Genomic DNA, 17205 nt, shown 5'->3' with positions numbered 1-17205 from the left:
CTATCAAGAAATCAAAAAATAACAAATGTTGGCGGGGTTGTGGGGAGAAAGGAACCCTTCTCCATTGTTGGTGGGAGTACAGATTGATGCAACCACTATGGAAATCAATATGGAGATACCTCAAAGAGCTGGGACTACAGGTTCCATTTGACCCAGCCATCTCTCTGCTGGGTATCTTTCCAAAAGAACTAAAAGAATTATATCACAGTGATGTATGCTCACCTATGTTTATAGCAGCACAGTTTGTAATAGCTAAAACTTGGAAACAGCCCATTTGCCCATCAGTTGGAAACTGGATAAAGAAGATGCGGTTTTCCTATAAAATGGAATACTACTCAGCCATAAAGAACAAGAAATTAGATTCATTCATAGGAAAATGGATACATATTGAGGATATACTCCTAAGTGAAACAAATAAGTCACACATGTGTAAATACCGAATAGTTTCTCTGGTGTGAATAAACTGTAATAGTACATAAGATCCTAACGAGATGACTGACATTGTGAAATGGGAAGAAAAGGTCTAAAGGTGTAGGGAAGGTGGGATGGGTAGGGGAAGGGTAATAAGGGAAAAGAAAAAATGTGAGAAAATGAAAAGATGGAAATAAAGTGGCTGTAAATGGGGAGGGGAGGAGGAGTGAAGGGAGGGCAGGGAAAAGGGGAAAAAATGAGAAGCAAGACCTGTCATGTAGAGGTACAAGATCCCAACAATGAATGTAACTATACTGTATCCCTTTAAGAGGGCCTTTAAGATGTTATTAGGCCATGAAGGCACTACTTTCATGCCATTTATCACACAAGTGATTAGTTATTATTGGAATGGCCTCCTAATAAAATTTTTACCCAGGTGTGGTGGCATACACTTGAAATCTTAGTACCCTGGGAGGCTGAGGCAGGAGGATGGAAGGTGCTAAGTTTGGTGCAGGCTGAGCAACTTTAGAGTTAGCCAGGCCCTGTATCGAAATTAAAAACAAATCAAAATTAAATTTTAAAACATCAAAAAAGGGCTCAGAATGTAGCTCACACTGAAGACCCTGGGTTTAATATCCATTGAAAAAAAAGGAGTTCAGCTGAATTTTTCTTGGTTTCACATGCACATATCCTCTCCATGTGGTAGGATGCAGCTAGAGGCTCTCACCAGACATGCCCTTGGTCTTGGTCCCAAATTCCAGAATTGTGAGCTAAATAAACTCACACTATTTACCTACCCAGTCTGTGATATTCTGTTATAGCAGCAGAAAAGAAACTAAGATGAGAAGAAATAATGCTTGTTTCTCTGAAACTGGAGAGGAGAAATTACAGTGAGACAAATGCATAGGTACGTAGAGAAAGCTGAAAGGGTGTTATTTATTTATTTGTTTGTCTGTTTATTTTAGACAGGGTCTCGCTATGTAGTTCAGGGACTGACTTCAAACTCACAGTGATCCTCTAGCCTCAGCCTCCCCGCTTCTGGGATTATAGGCATGTGCCACCACGCCTGCTCCAAGAAGGGGTAATTTCTCACAGCCCTTCTTGTCTCTGATTCTAGTAAAAGATGATGACTAAGAAACAAGAAAACCGTTTACAATTCTGGCTGAGATGAGATGGGGTGAGGGAGTTGACCAAAGCCAAAAAAAAAAAAAGCCTGAATAGGTACTAAAGGCCTAAAAAATGTTGAAAACATTTGTAAAATTTGTAAAGTGACACAAAATATGAACAAAATTATTCTCCCATTCAGCACGCACCCATTCAATACAAATACCAGGTACCACATTTGGTTCTGAGGAAAGAGGAGCGGACAAGAAAGGCCAAACCCCTGCTGGTTTGAAAAGACAGACATAAAGAAGTGCACAGCTAAACACATGGCAAATCCTAGTAAGTACTTTGAAGGAATCCTTTGGCTTAGGACAGGTTGGGTGAAAGAGACACTTGGAAATGATTAGGCTCTGTCTCTGTGAGGAGGTACTTCTTGTTCTAAAACTTGAGTGGTGACAAGAAGCCAGTGATGCCAGGACCTGGAAGGGTGTGTGAATTTCTTTGATTACCTGCATCTCTGCGTGACTTTCTAAACAAACACCAATCGCTCACACATGAGGCCAGAGAAAGGGACTTGGAGAACACAGTGACCACAGAGGCTTGGTGGGACAAGTGCAGCCAGATGCTATGAAGGTCACTGTAGGAAAGATCAAGAGAGCACCTCCCAGATGACCTATGGTGGCCAGGCTGGGTTGGACATGAAGAAGCCAGGTGCTGAGTGAGCACAGTAAGTTTTATAAACATTCCCATCTTACTGCATTTCACTACTACTTACAAGGCATTAGTTAATAGAGATATTAAAGAGCAACCAAGTAAAAATATAAACCAAGTAGGTAAATAGGATTCAAATAATATAGATTTTTAGAATCATCCTCCATACTGTACATATTCGCAAGAGTTTCTGGAGGATTATGTGTACTCAGATATACTAGAAATTTCTAAATGAGTTAAAGACTTACTTTATCAATATCTTCCTCTTCGTCTTCCTCTTCCTCCTCCTCTGAAAAGTCAAGAAGTTTCTTTGCTAGCAATGGATGCCACTGAAGACACTTTCTTTTTGGTCGTTTTCCAGCCCCTTCTCCTTCTGCTGAATGATCTTTATTTCTATTACTGCCTTTCATTACTGTGCCCTGTAATAAAGAAATAGAGAAAGCAAAGTAAATTTTATTAAAATTAGTTTATTTTGCTCTCTTCACTTTAATTGGATTATAATTTTAATGACTATCTACCAGCTCAGGCATTTACTAGATTCAGTGAGAATCCAAAGTACGTAATCGAGCACTTATTGAAGAATAAACTGAGCTAATAATATTTGCTTTTTATGAAACTTCCTTTTACTCCAAAATTTCAAAACTCAAAACCCAAGTAAGGTTTAGGATGATTATCAGTTATCCTCACCTGAATGTATTTACTCAGGCAAGTGTTTCTGGTTTTCCATCACAGGAAGAGTGAAAGGCGTCTCCCAAGGAGCAAGGGGGCTCACAGAGGCCTTCAGGCATTCCCCACTTCCCTGTAACACTTCACATGAATTTTGTATTCTATGAAATAAACTGTGCTTATAATACCATGACATAAAATAAGTAATTTCTCAGAATAAAATGGTTGGGATTTGAAATCAGACAGTTTCCAAAACATGTACCATCCCCAAGGACACAATGCATGAGTACCCTGTAGGTCAGAGCAGGATGTGCCCATGTATGACAAAGCGAAGCAAAGCGCCTTTATGCTTTTCCATTATACAATAGTTAGAAACCTGGTAAAAAAAAAATGTTGCTTTGGAGATTTTTAAAAAAATGAGTGATTGGCTGAAATAGCTGAGAAAGAACTATGCTATAATTCTGACAAAGCCTCTTAGATATCCAAAATTCTAAATTACTTCTGAATGACTTAAAAGTTATTCTTGATTATAAAATCAAAGGATATTTATAGCATCCAGGTGATAGTAACATAAAATGAGGTTTGCCCTCTACTTCATGCCTAGACCACAGCCCAGAGGTAACTACATGTCAATGCATTCTCATTTTTTAATTTGTTACTGCTCATTCATTTATTCATGTTTACATAAATATACAAATTGTGATTTATATATGCTTAGGCAAAAATTAAAACAACAGAGTCAAATGATAAATGAACAGATACTGACAATAACAAATGCAACTGCTGACGTCACTGGATAGTGGCCTTTTTGTTCAACCTATGTGTGCACTAGTCCAATGCCCACAAAGTAATACTATTAAATTGTTAACACCATATTAAAACCAAAGCTAGGATTCATTAAAATATAGCATCAAGATTCATTCAGTTCTCAAGTCTTCTAAATGTTTCCTTAATTGTTTCTATACTAGGAGTCATACCTTCCTTACTTCAAAACAATACAAAAACAGAATCACTAATATTTTCTTCTGTACTTACAAGACTTCATCTTAATATGTGACTAATCTAGAACCCATTTTGAGATAGAGTTGAGGATCTAGCTTATTCTTTCTTCCTCAACATCAAACCACTGCTGGTGTACCAACATAATTTCTTAAATAATTCAGCTTTCCCCCTTTCCTTTGGAATGCCACTTTCATACTGTATGTACTAAATAACCATATGTATAAATCTGATTCCTTCTGTAATAATCATCTCCCTCTAATTACTTGTCTATCTGTTAACCAATCTTAGGAAGAACTATGCCATTATATATCTTAAAATATGCAAATACATTAGTAACTCATTCAGTTTTTTTAGTTGCATATTATTTTCATACTAACACTACAAAATATTACAAAATATAAATTTATCACAGCTTAACTAGTTCATCACTGATGGACATGCAGACTATTTATTTTATTGAGGGCTTCAATCAAAAAAACATTGTTTTAATAAAATCACTTAAGCAATCTTCATTTTGATAAAAATCTTCATTAATTTATTAAAAGCCCTAAAAAAATAAACACCAGAGAAAAAGAAAGGTAAGGTGGACAAAGGAAACATATTCTTACAGCTTTTTTAAAAAGAAACTTCTGCTGAATATTGAAGCAATTACGCTGCCTCAAGAGTATAAGAAGTTACTGAAAACTCTAAATGGAACTAGTAATCTGGATGTGCTTTTAATAAAGGGACAAAGATTTCTTATAAATTGACAGAATGTTTAATAATTTCCATTCTATCTATAAATAAACGAGGCAGACACAACCCAGCTTCCAAACATAGGAGAGAAAATGGTTATTCTGTGGTTTATTAATCACCTCAGGATAAGCTGTTTGGGTGGTAATTAAACTCATGTTGGTGACCTAATATATTAGTAGATCACACAATTTTTAAATAGTAAAAGAAATCAATGGTAAACTGTAAGGCAGCATTTATTAAGTGGAGAGGGTAAAGTGATTGCCAATGCCTAAAGAAAAATACATTTTTAGCCCCAAGATTTTTAAATTAAATTATGCTATTGAATTTTATATGTATTATGCTATTTAATTTACATGGATTCACATAAATTTGTTCCTTTCGGGGGGTTTGACTTCAAATCCCTTGTGGGTACCAAAATCCTAAGATGCCCAGGTCCATTATAGAATGAAGTAGTATTTGAATATAACTGGCTGTTCAGAGGATCTTAAATGTCTCCCAAAGGCCCATGTGTTGAAGCCTTCATCCACACCTGATTCACTGCTGGGAGGCTGGGGAACCTTTAGCAGGTAGGACCTAGTTGAAGGAAGTTAGGTTGTTGGGGGCATGTCCTTGAAAGGGATAATGGGCCCCAGGCCTTTCCTTCCTCTTTCTTTACTTCTTGGCTGCCACAAAATGAGCACTTTCTTTTATCACAGGCTCTGTGCCATGATGTACTGTACTGCCACAGGACCAAAGCAACAGGCCAATCAATCATGCACTGAAACCTGATACAAGGAATGAAAATATATCTTTCCTCTTCATAACTTGATTGTCTGTGGATTTTATCATAGCAACAGAATGATGACATATCTACGCATCCTTCCATATGCTTTGAATCATTCAAAAATTACTTGTAACATCTCATAAAATGTAAATGCTATGTGAATGGTTGATATGCTCTATTGTTTAGGGGCCAGGGGAAAGATCTGTGCATGGTCAGCATGGATGCAATTTTTCTCTGAATGGTTTCTATCCAAGACTGGTTGAACCTGAGGGTATAGATCACCTGGATATAGAGGGTCCCCTGCATGTACATTTGCATATATAATTTCAACATTTAAAGAGACAATAGGATCTGAAGAATTGAATTAATGGTTGGTATATACAGCTAGCTATAGAGTTCACATTTCCTCCCAATCTGCATTCCCTGCTCTCAATTTTTCCATCTAGTCCACTTGCCACTTTGGCTACAGCATCTTCTCTGATGCTCCAGAAACTAATCTGTCTTTCCCAGAAATACACTAGATAGACTTTGTATTGCTAATGTCATTTACCATATTTCCCTTGAATTATAATTATTTGAGCACACCCAATCTCTATTGCCAGGTCTTTTTCTTTATGATCCAGGAGTATCTTTTTATGCTTAGCAGCATTCTGGCACACTAGAATAGCATGATCAGTTAGCTGTGTGGCTTGCCTCAAACAGCCATACAAATCCCAGTGCTAAACTATGATAATGACTTCCTGTTTTGTTCATTTGGATGGCTTCAAAATTAACCACCATCTTGCTTATTGCCTAGATTCAGATATTCCTCCTTCATCACTAAAAATGATAAAAAAGCATAATCTAATGACCATGAAATACTTTAATCTGCAAACTGGACTCTTCAATAATTTGTAGTTTTCTGATCTAAGTAGTTTTAACATCCCATGGGTCTATTTTTGAACTGTGCTAAAAAAGCAAAAGAATATATGGGAGAAGGGATGATGTTCCTGATTATAATTCAGAAGCAACAGAAAGCAAGAAAGTATGAAAAGATGAAAAAAGAAAGTGGGAAAGACAGGCAAAGAAAGCAGAGTTTTATAACACTCATTCATCAACAATGAGAAGCAGGGAAATTTGTTAATTTTGACAGTGACAAATGATGAATCTTATAATTATTTTGCCACTAAGAAACCCATATATTTTAAAGTTTGGCTTCTTCTTAAATAAGAACAAATTAAACTAACAGTCTATATGTAATAAATGAAGCAAGTGGTCGATTTTATTTAAAAGGGGTAATTTTTCCATTCTATACAACTGATAATTTAAATTAGTTTATTCAACTATCAATGGATTCTGTACTTGAAAGACTCAATAATATTAAATTATGCTACTGAGTCTTAAATAATAATATGAAGGCCCCTATTCAAAACACTGAATATTCATTTATCTTGTGAAAACAAAGCAACCAGTGTGTGTCCCTTTTTATACAGGATGGGTGTCACTAAATAGATATTCACTGTACTATATTCAATGTCAATCACCTTGATAAAATAAGCAAAACTTCAACTTTATTTAACTATGTTCTTCAAATGTAGTTAGCCTATTCATTAAGACCTTTCCCATGAGAAATTTAAAGAAAGATGGTAGAAGAAAACAGCAAAGCAAATAGCACATTTAAAATTTAAAAAAGACATCAGAGCTCAACAGGCCTTGATTAGAATGCTCCTTCCACCACTACTTGTTGAGAAGTTATTCATCACTCTGACCTGTCATCGTGTCAAAACTAAGGAACAGTAGCTCTATTATGAGAACATATATAATGCTCAACACAGTGCATAGCAGATTCTCCCTCAGTGTTACCAACAGCCACCCTTCTTCAATCACAATCCTTTTTAGAGGGAGCATGGTTTTAATAGGCAGTACAGGTTTGCTTGCACACAGTCTAAGATGCTGCTATTGCAAGAAACACACTTTCCCATTTACCAGTAGTCCAAATGCTTCCTAGATAATATAATCTCCAGTCTTAAAAACTGAAAAAGACATAATTTTCCCTTTCTTTGAGTAGTATACATCAAAGACAATGCCTTGGCATAGCCATAAATTTCGTGAATAAGACTCTCTCAGGCTTTCTATCATCTTATCTTGCAACTTGGGCTATCAGTACACCTCTGTCTTTAAAATATTAGTGTAACTCTGCAACCCTGAGCACTTTGGAGTACAGACTGTTTCCTAAATGTCCAACAAAATCCCATTCAAATTCTGGGAATGGAAATTCGGGCTCAATGAAACAGGGAAGATAAGGAAGGTCCATGAAATATCTGCTATCCATTCTAATTGTAAGAAAGGACACTTTTAGGTCTAGCCAGGACTACACAGATTCATAGCTTTTCCAGAGCCCATACTAACTGATGAAAAAGTGGCACCTCCAGCACTACTACTGAGCTAAACTTCTTTCAATCTTTCAAAGGAGTCCTTCTGTTACAGAGGCCAGCAAATACTCCAACTTCTAGGACTTTGTCCTTCATATACTAAAACTCTAGATTCTGGGGCTGCAGATTGAGCTCAGTGGTGCCACTGCCTGCCTTGCAAGTACAAGGAACTGAATTCGATCCCCAGTACCAAAAAACAAACAAATGAACAAAAAGAAACTCTGGGTTCTGTCAAAGTAGTTGCAGGTTGAAAGCACAGGTCAACTATTCCTTCCTCTCCAATGCCTTCTGTGTACACACTGAACCAAAGTCTGCCACTCTTTGTTCTAAGCTTTGGTTTTACAGCAGTTTCTTCTTTTCTGTGCTTTTAGATAGTCACGGTCAATTACAGTCTAAAAACACTGTTTGGAAAATTCCAGAAATAATTCTTAAATTTTAAGTCACATGTATGATGGAATTTCATGTTATTCTGTTCCATCATTCCTTTTCTATTCATTCCACATTGTATACACTACCTGCCTATTTATCACTGTAGCTATCTCAGTCATCAGATAGTCTCAGTACCGCAGTGCCTGTGCTCAAGTAATACTTATTTCAGTATTAGTGGCTACACAAAGCCCAAGACCAGTAATGGTGGTAATTCAAGTATGTGCCAAAGAGAGCATAAAAGGTTTCCTGTAAGTGAAAAGGTGAAATATTTCAACTTAATAAGGATTTAAAAAATCATACACAGAGGTAACTAGGATCTATGCTAACAACAAATCTGACCATGAAATTCTGATGATAAAAGAAATTCACACAAGTTTTGCTGTTGCATGTCAAACCACAAGTTACAGCTGCACTGTATAAGTACTTAGTTAAGACAGAAAATGCATTAAGGATATGAACAGGAAACACATTCCAAATGATGGTCACTTGTTGTACCATAAAGTACTGAGCCTACACAAAACTTCAGCAAGGAAAACCCTGAAGCAAAGTGACATCAAACAAAGGGTGATTACAGAGGTTCAGGAAGAAGTTTGAACGGAACAATGTAAAAATTACTGAAGAAGCTGCATCTGACAATGAGGAAACTGCTGCATCTTCAGATGCACCTTTTGGTGCATTTCTAGTGCATCTAAAAAAACTTTTTTTTTTTTTTTTTCTGGTACCGGGGATTGAACTCAGGTCCTTGTGCTTGCAAGGCAGGCCACCGAACCGCTGAGCTAAATCCCCAGCCCCTTAAAAAAACTTTTAACAGTGTTTTAAAACACTCATTACTTTCATAATTATATATTTTAAATAATTATTCAGTTTTATTATTCATCTCTTACTATGACTAATTTATAGATTAAATTTTCTCATTTGTATGTATATATGCATGTATGTCTCAGAAGAAAATACACTATATATAAGCTCGGTAACATATTCCCCAGGGATAAGGAAGGACTATTGTACTTGACCATGTCAGGTCAAATACTTATGAGAGTATTTTGCCCCTCTCCCCCGCACACTGCCCAAGGTTGTGACTTTCAGGAAGGCAAATGCTATCGTTTCCTTTTCTGTCCCAGTGTCTAGTCCAGAGCCTGGTACAAAGCAGTCCTCAAAAAAGTATTAATAGCTGATAATTTCCTCATTAACACTTGACCACATACAACTTTCCAGAATGACAAGCTCCTAATGATTTTTAAATAATATACAACTTTTATTAAATACTCAAATTTAATCACAACATTTAATTGCTACATAAGTGATATTCATCATCTCACTTAATCCTCACAGGAGTCCTTTGAGGCATACCTACACAAATCCAAGTTGAAGATGGAAAGTTAAGTAACTTGCCCAGGGTTACACAGTTAGCAAGTGGCATGGCTAGGATGGAGCCAGGAAGCCTAAATCAAGAACACAAATGCTTCTGGAGGAAAAGAAGCCCTAACATAAAGCCTTTCCATTTGTCAGCTCTAAGCATTTCCTGTAGAAGCTGCTTATGGGCCACGGAAATACTGAAAGGGAGCTCCGAGGGGCTCATAGGCAACACATGTAGGGATTTGTGACAGAAAGGTAAACATACATCTCTGGTGATTCCAGGAAACAATTAGATGAAAACTCTTTGGTGATAAAAACCCTACAAGAGCTAATTATTATTATTTATTGTAATTCTAATGACAGCTATAAATTGTAGATGTGTTAAACAAAAAAAAACTCATCCAATAAAATAATATTCTCATTTTAGAAGCAATTCAGTCACCATACAAATAGTGCTTTGAAATATGCTCTCAATGAAAAGCACTAAGTAGCTCTTCAAGTTGAAACATAAACTGTCAAGATGTTACCTATGTGCTCTTCATGAACACAAATAAGGCACCTAACTCTTCAAAGATGGGCTTAGCAGTCTGGCACTTGTGGTCTTTCCTTCATACCTCATGAAGGAATATATATTTTAAGATCTCTTAATACTCGAGCTGCATGACATTTAGCCTTGAGACAGCTTAACATGGTCCTCAAAGTAAAATGCTGCTCTAAGCTACAGAGAGAGACAGCAGCTATCTTGATTGAAATAAGGCACCAAAAGAGGTAATTTAGGGAGGAAAAGCTATTTACAGAGAGTTCAGTAACAGGCTAGGATATAGTCCCCACTCTATCCCCTAAAAATGCAACCTCCTCTTTTTCTGTAATTTTATAAATGTGTTTACATTCTTAATCAAATGTCAACAAATTCCTACTCCTCAACAGGCCTAGCAAAAAAGTATTTTCCCCTTTTAGTTTATAAATTAACTAAGGTTTTTATGACATGGATTTATTACCAAGCTAGGGCATAATTTTATTTCGTTAACAAGAAGATGAAAGTCGAAGAAATGAAGCTCCTAAGAGTCACCTCTTCTTTTATCATTCCTTCACTGAATACATACGCACACTGATCACATGATGGGCTCCATACCATGGAAGCTAAGTGTCCCCTACCCCTGCTCTCCTGCCAGGCTGGTATCTGCCTTGTTCCCCACACTGTCCTTTCTCTGCTCTCCCTTTCTTGCATACCACGGCCCTTACTCCCATTTTCATCTCTATTCAAGGCCTTTCTGAATCCCAATTTCTAACATGCTGTATTTGCCCCAGCTCATGCTGCTTTTCTTCTTGCTCACGTTTCTAACCAACTACAACACCTAATGGCTGTGCTATATTTTTGACAACTAACTGTATGACAATTACTAGTTTCCTGGATACTGTGTGTATTACGATTTCATGTGCATTCCTCTTAACAGAGATCTTTCAGGGTAATTGAATGCACTAGCTGTTTTCTTGGGGTGGGGTCTAATAGAGCAAAGATTTCTGAGAAGACAGGGAGTAGATGCTGAATGAGTACCTACAAAGTAAGCCCAGGAACAATACTTGTCTGCCTTTTTATTTTATGATGCTTTTTTGTTATGCAAGAAGGCAGAGGAGACTCAAGGTTTGAAAGGAAAATATGCAGAAAAGGAAAATAAGCCTAGAAGGGCTGTTTTGGAAGAGAGGGTAGAAAGAAAAGAAACAAGTCGACAAGGCAATGTAATAAGTACAATAACAAAGTCACTTCCACGGAGCTGCTAATACTAATCTGAAAACACATTCCAGTAGCTTGGTTCCCTTCTCTGGTTATTTGTCAATAACTGTCATCATTCTCTTAAACTGTACCATGCTACCCCTTCAGCTCAATGGCCCTCTCTTTCTCTGATAAATGACCTGCTAATTAGCACCAACTCTACTTCTTTAGGTCAGTCCTTAAGTTTCTGGATGCTCTTGTGGTCTGATATATAACCTAAATATTTCCATTTCAGGTTGGTATTCAGTGCTTGTTAGCAATCTGTTTTACTTGTCTTGTTCAGTCATATACCAATCTCACAATGTTCATTATAAATTTTTTAGCAAAACATTTATTGGTACATTTTAGATATATATAAAACAATAACACTTATCATAGGGAATTTGCATCTGTACATGATATATCCTGCCTCTTCTTTTTCCCCATCCCACCTCCCTCAAACACCCTCCCCCCTCCCTATATGCAAAAGCTTCATTTCCATTTTTCCTTCTATTTTTATGTTTTTCTTGTCCCTTCTTTCCTTCCTCCCTCCCCCTTCCTTTGTCCTCCTTTTCATTTGAACATTTTCTAAATCGTTTCTCTAAATTCTTACTAATGATAAGTAAGGCTATCACTGATAATGATAGCTAATCAAATATGATGCTTCTTATGTGTCAAACACTAGGGGCTTATGCTTAACTTTTAACTCACAAGTCTAAGAGATAGGCACTATTGTTAGCCTCTTTTTACAGATAGAAAACTGAGACATAGATTGCACATACTTTGCACTTTTTAGTTTAAAAGTTAAGGATTTTACGACATGCATTTGACATGTGGATGGGACATAAATATCACAATGACAAGAAGTGACAATATGAGAGGGTGAGCTCATAGAATCTCATTTATTGTCAATGCAGTTGAATACATATTTACTGATTACTTGGTTGCCTGTGAATGATGGTTATAAATTACACCACTAGTGCATAATTAGTGTAGCAAATTTTTGAATACGGGAGACCTGGTTTTAAAAAGTCTGGTTCTTGACTATATTACTTCATAATAAATAACAACAAATGTTATTGAACAGTTGTTATTAAATACTTTACATGCATTAATTTCTTTAATCCTCAATACAAGACTTGGAAAAAAGCACTCTGATGACCATATCTTAAGCACAAGGTAATTTAGAATGATGGAGCTGCAGCAACACACCTAAGGTCATTCTGCCAGCAGCCATGGGACCAAGATTACATCAAGGTCTTTGGACCACAGCCTGAGCTTCAGTACTGTCCCTCACACAACAATCTAAGCTGTCCTAAAAAGAACCAGTTCCGTGACCTTATGAACCAGTAGTGTTAGCCTTCCCGAGCCTCCTAAATTCTTACTTCTATACCAATTTAAAAACTTCTTTTTTACTTCCATTTTTCTCAAAGACAGATTCAAGGTCTGTTCCTCCTCCCATCCTCAATGAGTGATGTGACGCTTCCTTTTTTTGCTACCCTCAACCACTAATCTTTCAGTTTCTTTGATAAATTGCCAACAGTTCCTTCTACACCAATATCCTCTCCTTTAGTCTAAACACTGTATAAAGTGTAATGCCTACTGTGATTCCTAGCCTGCTTTGGCCAGTCCTCTCTGTGTGCATGAACTGGTTCTGCAGACGTCAGACCAGGAAACTGACCAATCCCAAGCCATGCAGCTAGAACCCAAGAATTGGCCTGTCTGCTACTATTATTTGTTCATAGTTCCCACCTTGTACTTTATTAACATGGTTCCTAATTTCGATTCTAAGCTTCAGTATTAATTTCTTAGAGAGCATGTATATACCTTGTTTTAGATGAATCTCACAGGTTCTGAATTCTACAATTCACTAGGATTCACACATTTCTTTGCCTCCTAGACTCTCAGAGAAAATGCCACAACTGGACCAGGCCTCAGATTCTACCATATCCATGGAGAGTTAGGCCAGAGCCAGTGAACAGGAAATAGATATTTCTTACCTTCACATGAATATTCAGGAAGAATGTTGACACATTTGAAAAAATATGCAACTTTTTCTGTTTTCTCTCCACAAACTCAAATCATTGCAACTGCCTGCTGGCTCCAACACCTAATACCAAGGTGTGACCAGTGTACTTCTTACAGATGTTCCACTGCTTTCCAAGCCTTCTACACTGGCTCAGCAATCTTTTCTTCTTAGCCATTGCTCTGCTGATGTCAATTATCCACACTATAAATGCTCTTCTATATAGGACTGTGTTTATGTGTGTGTGTGTGTGTCTCTGTCTGTCTGAAAATTGTAACCAAGGAGCACTGAGCTACACTATAACCCTTTTCTTTTCATTTTGCTTTATTTCAAGACGGTGTCTGCTTATGTTGCCAAGACCTGGAACTTGTGATATTCTTACTTCAGCTTCCAGAGTAGCTGGGACTAGCTACTCATGTACCACCATGGAACCTCCTTAATAATCCCTCAATATATTTAAAAAAAAAAGTTTAAATTTAAACTTCTTCCTTTACATAACATCCAAGAGACTCTTCTTGACTGATTCCCAGCTTTTCTTACAGTTGATATTTCTTTACTCAGTTCTCACTCTCAAAGGTCTACCCACTGAGAGCCACATGCTATTACCTGGAACTTGTTATGCACTCTGGCCTCTTAACATATGCCCTACTATTCTTTCCATCCTTGCTTTAGGGTTTAACTTGGATCTCACCCCAAGATGCTTCCTTATCTGTCTCCCCAGCATCCTACACTTACAGAACGGTCTGCTTCATTTTTTACATCACACACTTGCACTGTAACAGGCAACAAGGGCTTGCACATATTCACCCTGGTGTCTCCAGGTATGCAGCGACAGAACCAGGCATACTGCACGAAAGCATTTACCAAATGAATGAGTTGCTAGACTGTTCCCTGCAGTCTATTCCCATAGCTCTTATTCTTTCTTTTCATTTACCTTCACTTCTTTACTAATCCAACCTCATCATGTACTGCTTTCTTCAGAAATTTCCATCATCTACTCAAACTACCGAAAATGCAACAGGTTTGACAAGATGGAATGATTCTTAATGAATAATTTTGATGTCATAAGAGAAATAATTATCCACCTCTTCTCCCATACTCATCACTGAACACTGATTATTTACTCTTCTGTATTCTGGCTTACATGTAACCTTTCAAATTTTAAGTGTGATGATAACCTGGCAGGTGCAGTGGCATATTCTTGCAACCCCAGCTACTTAGGAGGCTGAGGCAGGAGGATGAAAGTTTTGAGGCCACTTAGAACAACTTGGTGAGATCCTGTTTCAAAATAACAAATGGAGAGCTGAAGATACAGCTCAGTGAAAAGATCCTGGATTTAATCTTTAGTACTGGGGAAAGTGATTATGCTTATTTTTCAAAAAGCAGTTATATTAAGTTTCATCTAAAGTGGTCAATGTTTAAAAGAATCTTTTTTCTTTTACATGACAGTTATTATTTTTCAAGTTCAAAAGTAACTTGAAAAATCTGTTTTCTCATTATCCTGATCTCCAATTATAATTTAAAAAGAAAAATAGAACATTTGAGTTTATCAACAACTGGAATGTTTTTCCTAAACTATTGTTCCTTAAAGAAATGGCAAATAATTTACAGCTAAATTTATTTCATTTTATAAAGCAAAACTTCTTAGCCTTAACAGTTGCAAAACACATTTTTTCCAAATGTAAAAAAGAATTATTATTTCTCTTTTTAGTGGTACAGTTTTTATTAAAGAAGTTTATCTTAAGTTTTTGCAATACTCACCAGCTTTAAATGCTGACACATTAGAATTCACTCATCTTTTACCAGATTTCAAATTATATGAAGGTAAAAGTTGCTTATCTTTGTTACCAAATGCTTAGAATATTGCCTGGAGTATAGCATGTAGGTATTTTCTTTTTAAGTAATGCTTGAAATACAAGAGTTTAACAATTTTATATTGGCCTATACATTTACTAAGGAAATTAGCATGCAAAGGACACTATGATTCCTTTATATTTTAACTAGAGCTAAGCAGAAAAGCATTTGTTTTATACTTGATTCATACCTAGTGTGAAAACTTTTTCCTTAACTATATTTCAATTTCAACATATATTACACAATGTGTATTCAATATAAATGACTATGTAAGTGCTTATTCATGATTTACAGTCTTAACAGTGTCCTGTTCATTAACAATTCCTTTTATATATCTTTCAGGTGTTACATTCCTTTCAGGTATTTGGGCTCAATGAATGTGCTCACACTCCAGGGCCAACTACCATAAGTTTGTTTTAATTTATTGAATTTATTAAATGTATGCCATTTGTTTAAGAGATACTTCATATAGAATCAATCAAAACATTTTTTTTTTCTTGTTTAGGATTTGCTTGCCTTCTAAAAAAACTACCAAAGTGAGGGCCAGGAATTTAGCTCAGTAGTTCTGCCACCTGCCTCACAAGCTCAAGGACCTCAGTTCAATCCCTGATACCAAAAAAAAAAAAAAAAACCAAAGCGAGACTATAAATAGCCACAAATTCCTAAAATTTATTATTTTTGTTTTTCTCTCAATGCATGGTTTTAGAATATTGCAAAACTCTAAGATACAGTTTTACTGGCATTTTGGTATACATATTTTTCTTATGGTCCAATTTACATAAATTTGCTCCCTCTGCTGGCAAAATTTTTATCTTCTAGCATCCTATTCAAATATAAAAGTAATGCTTTCTAATACAAAGCTCCTCTAAAAACAACAATAAACCATATAAATCTGGGAAAAGCTCTTAAGTGGCTCTCTTCTACATCAAGGTGTGGTGTTAACTAATTTTAGGGGAAGCAATCATCCATGTATTGAGCTAAACCAGGACTTTTCAAATTTAATACCATTCTTCTCCTAAGCAAGATTCTTAATTGTACTAAGACCATTTCTCATTAATTCAGTTCGTTTCTACCCGGCATCTCTACAATACGTTTTAAGGAGTGTTTAACCAAGCCTTTCCATGTTTCCCTGATGGCATTATGTCCAGGAGACCAGAGGAGGGTGTGCTCTCACTCAAGACACTGATTTCTCAAGGCCATAATCAAGGCCACAAATGTTAACAGCAGAATATGTAACCAACAGCAGGACTATGGTGCTACCAGTGAGCTCACACTCTTTTACCTCTTTTTCTATCCTCATTGAGTTTATTGGTATATTTTACGTATACAGTACAGTTACATTCATTATTGGGATCTTGTACCTTTACATGACAGGTCTTGGTTCTCATTTTTCCCCCTTGTCCCTGCCCTCCCTTCACCCCCCCCCTTTACAAACACTTTATTTCCATTTTTTTATGTTTTTTTCTTTTCCCTTATTACCTTTCCCCTACCCTTCTCACTATCCCTACACCTTTAGCCCCTTTCTTCCTAGTTACCTCTTTCTTTTTGAAAAGTGGATTAGAATCTTCTGACATATCTAAGAAATTCCATTCTTTACTTTTAACAAAGTACTTTAGAATGCAGAATTTGGTTACATTTCATTAAGTTCCACATGTTCTAATATAAAAAAAATCAGTACTGCTGATAAAATCTTCAGGGTTACTTGTTACTTTCCCATTATACAGGCCTGTACAACTGATAAAGTCCTTACTGCACATAGTTACGTGTATCATATTAAAAATTCTGTGAAGTGGGTATTATGCCTATTTTACAGTTTAGCAAGAGGGGCCTCAGAGACATTTACATAATCCTTCCAATGTTACTAAGTGTTCCTACTAAGGACACAGCCTAAGTGCTCTGGATTTTAAACCCCAAATACAGGCACTTTTTCCCCTCTAATTGTGACAATGACTTGATTTTTTAAACAATAATTTACTTTAGGAGGAAA

The 17205-nt window shown here is 36.5% G+C and overlaps 1 protein-coding gene across 13 annotated transcripts in view; it reads right to left on the bottom strand.

The window, feature by feature from the left end:
• Bbx (BBX high mobility group box domain containing) overlaps positions 1-17205 on the bottom strand; it is a 263754-nt gene that overhangs the window by 92100 nt on the left and 154449 nt on the right. For 12 of the 13 annotated variants that reach the window (XM_033768113.1, XM_010630160.3, XM_033768116.1 and 9 more), the window contains one exon: positions 2475-2645. In XM_033768113.1, the coding sequence (XP_033624004.1) occupies positions 2475-2636 (162 nt within the window). In that variant the 5' untranslated portion in view covers positions 2637-2645. Of the gene's footprint in view, positions 1-2474; positions 2646-2913; positions 3047-17205 lie in introns of those variants that run through there. The other variant, XM_010630169.3, reaches the window with a different exon arrangement.

This window comes from Fukomys damarensis, unplaced genomic scaffold (assembly GCF_012274545.1).
Source record: "Fukomys damarensis isolate Sample0158 unplaced genomic scaffold, DMR_v1.0_HiC HiC_scaffold_24, whole genome shotgun sequence".
Classification (NCBI taxonomy): Eukaryota; Metazoa; Chordata; class Mammalia; order Rodentia; family Bathyergidae; genus Fukomys; species Fukomys damarensis.
The sequence above is the reverse complement of the archived record's forward strand: the minus strand, read 5'-3'. Positions and strand labels throughout refer to the sequence as shown.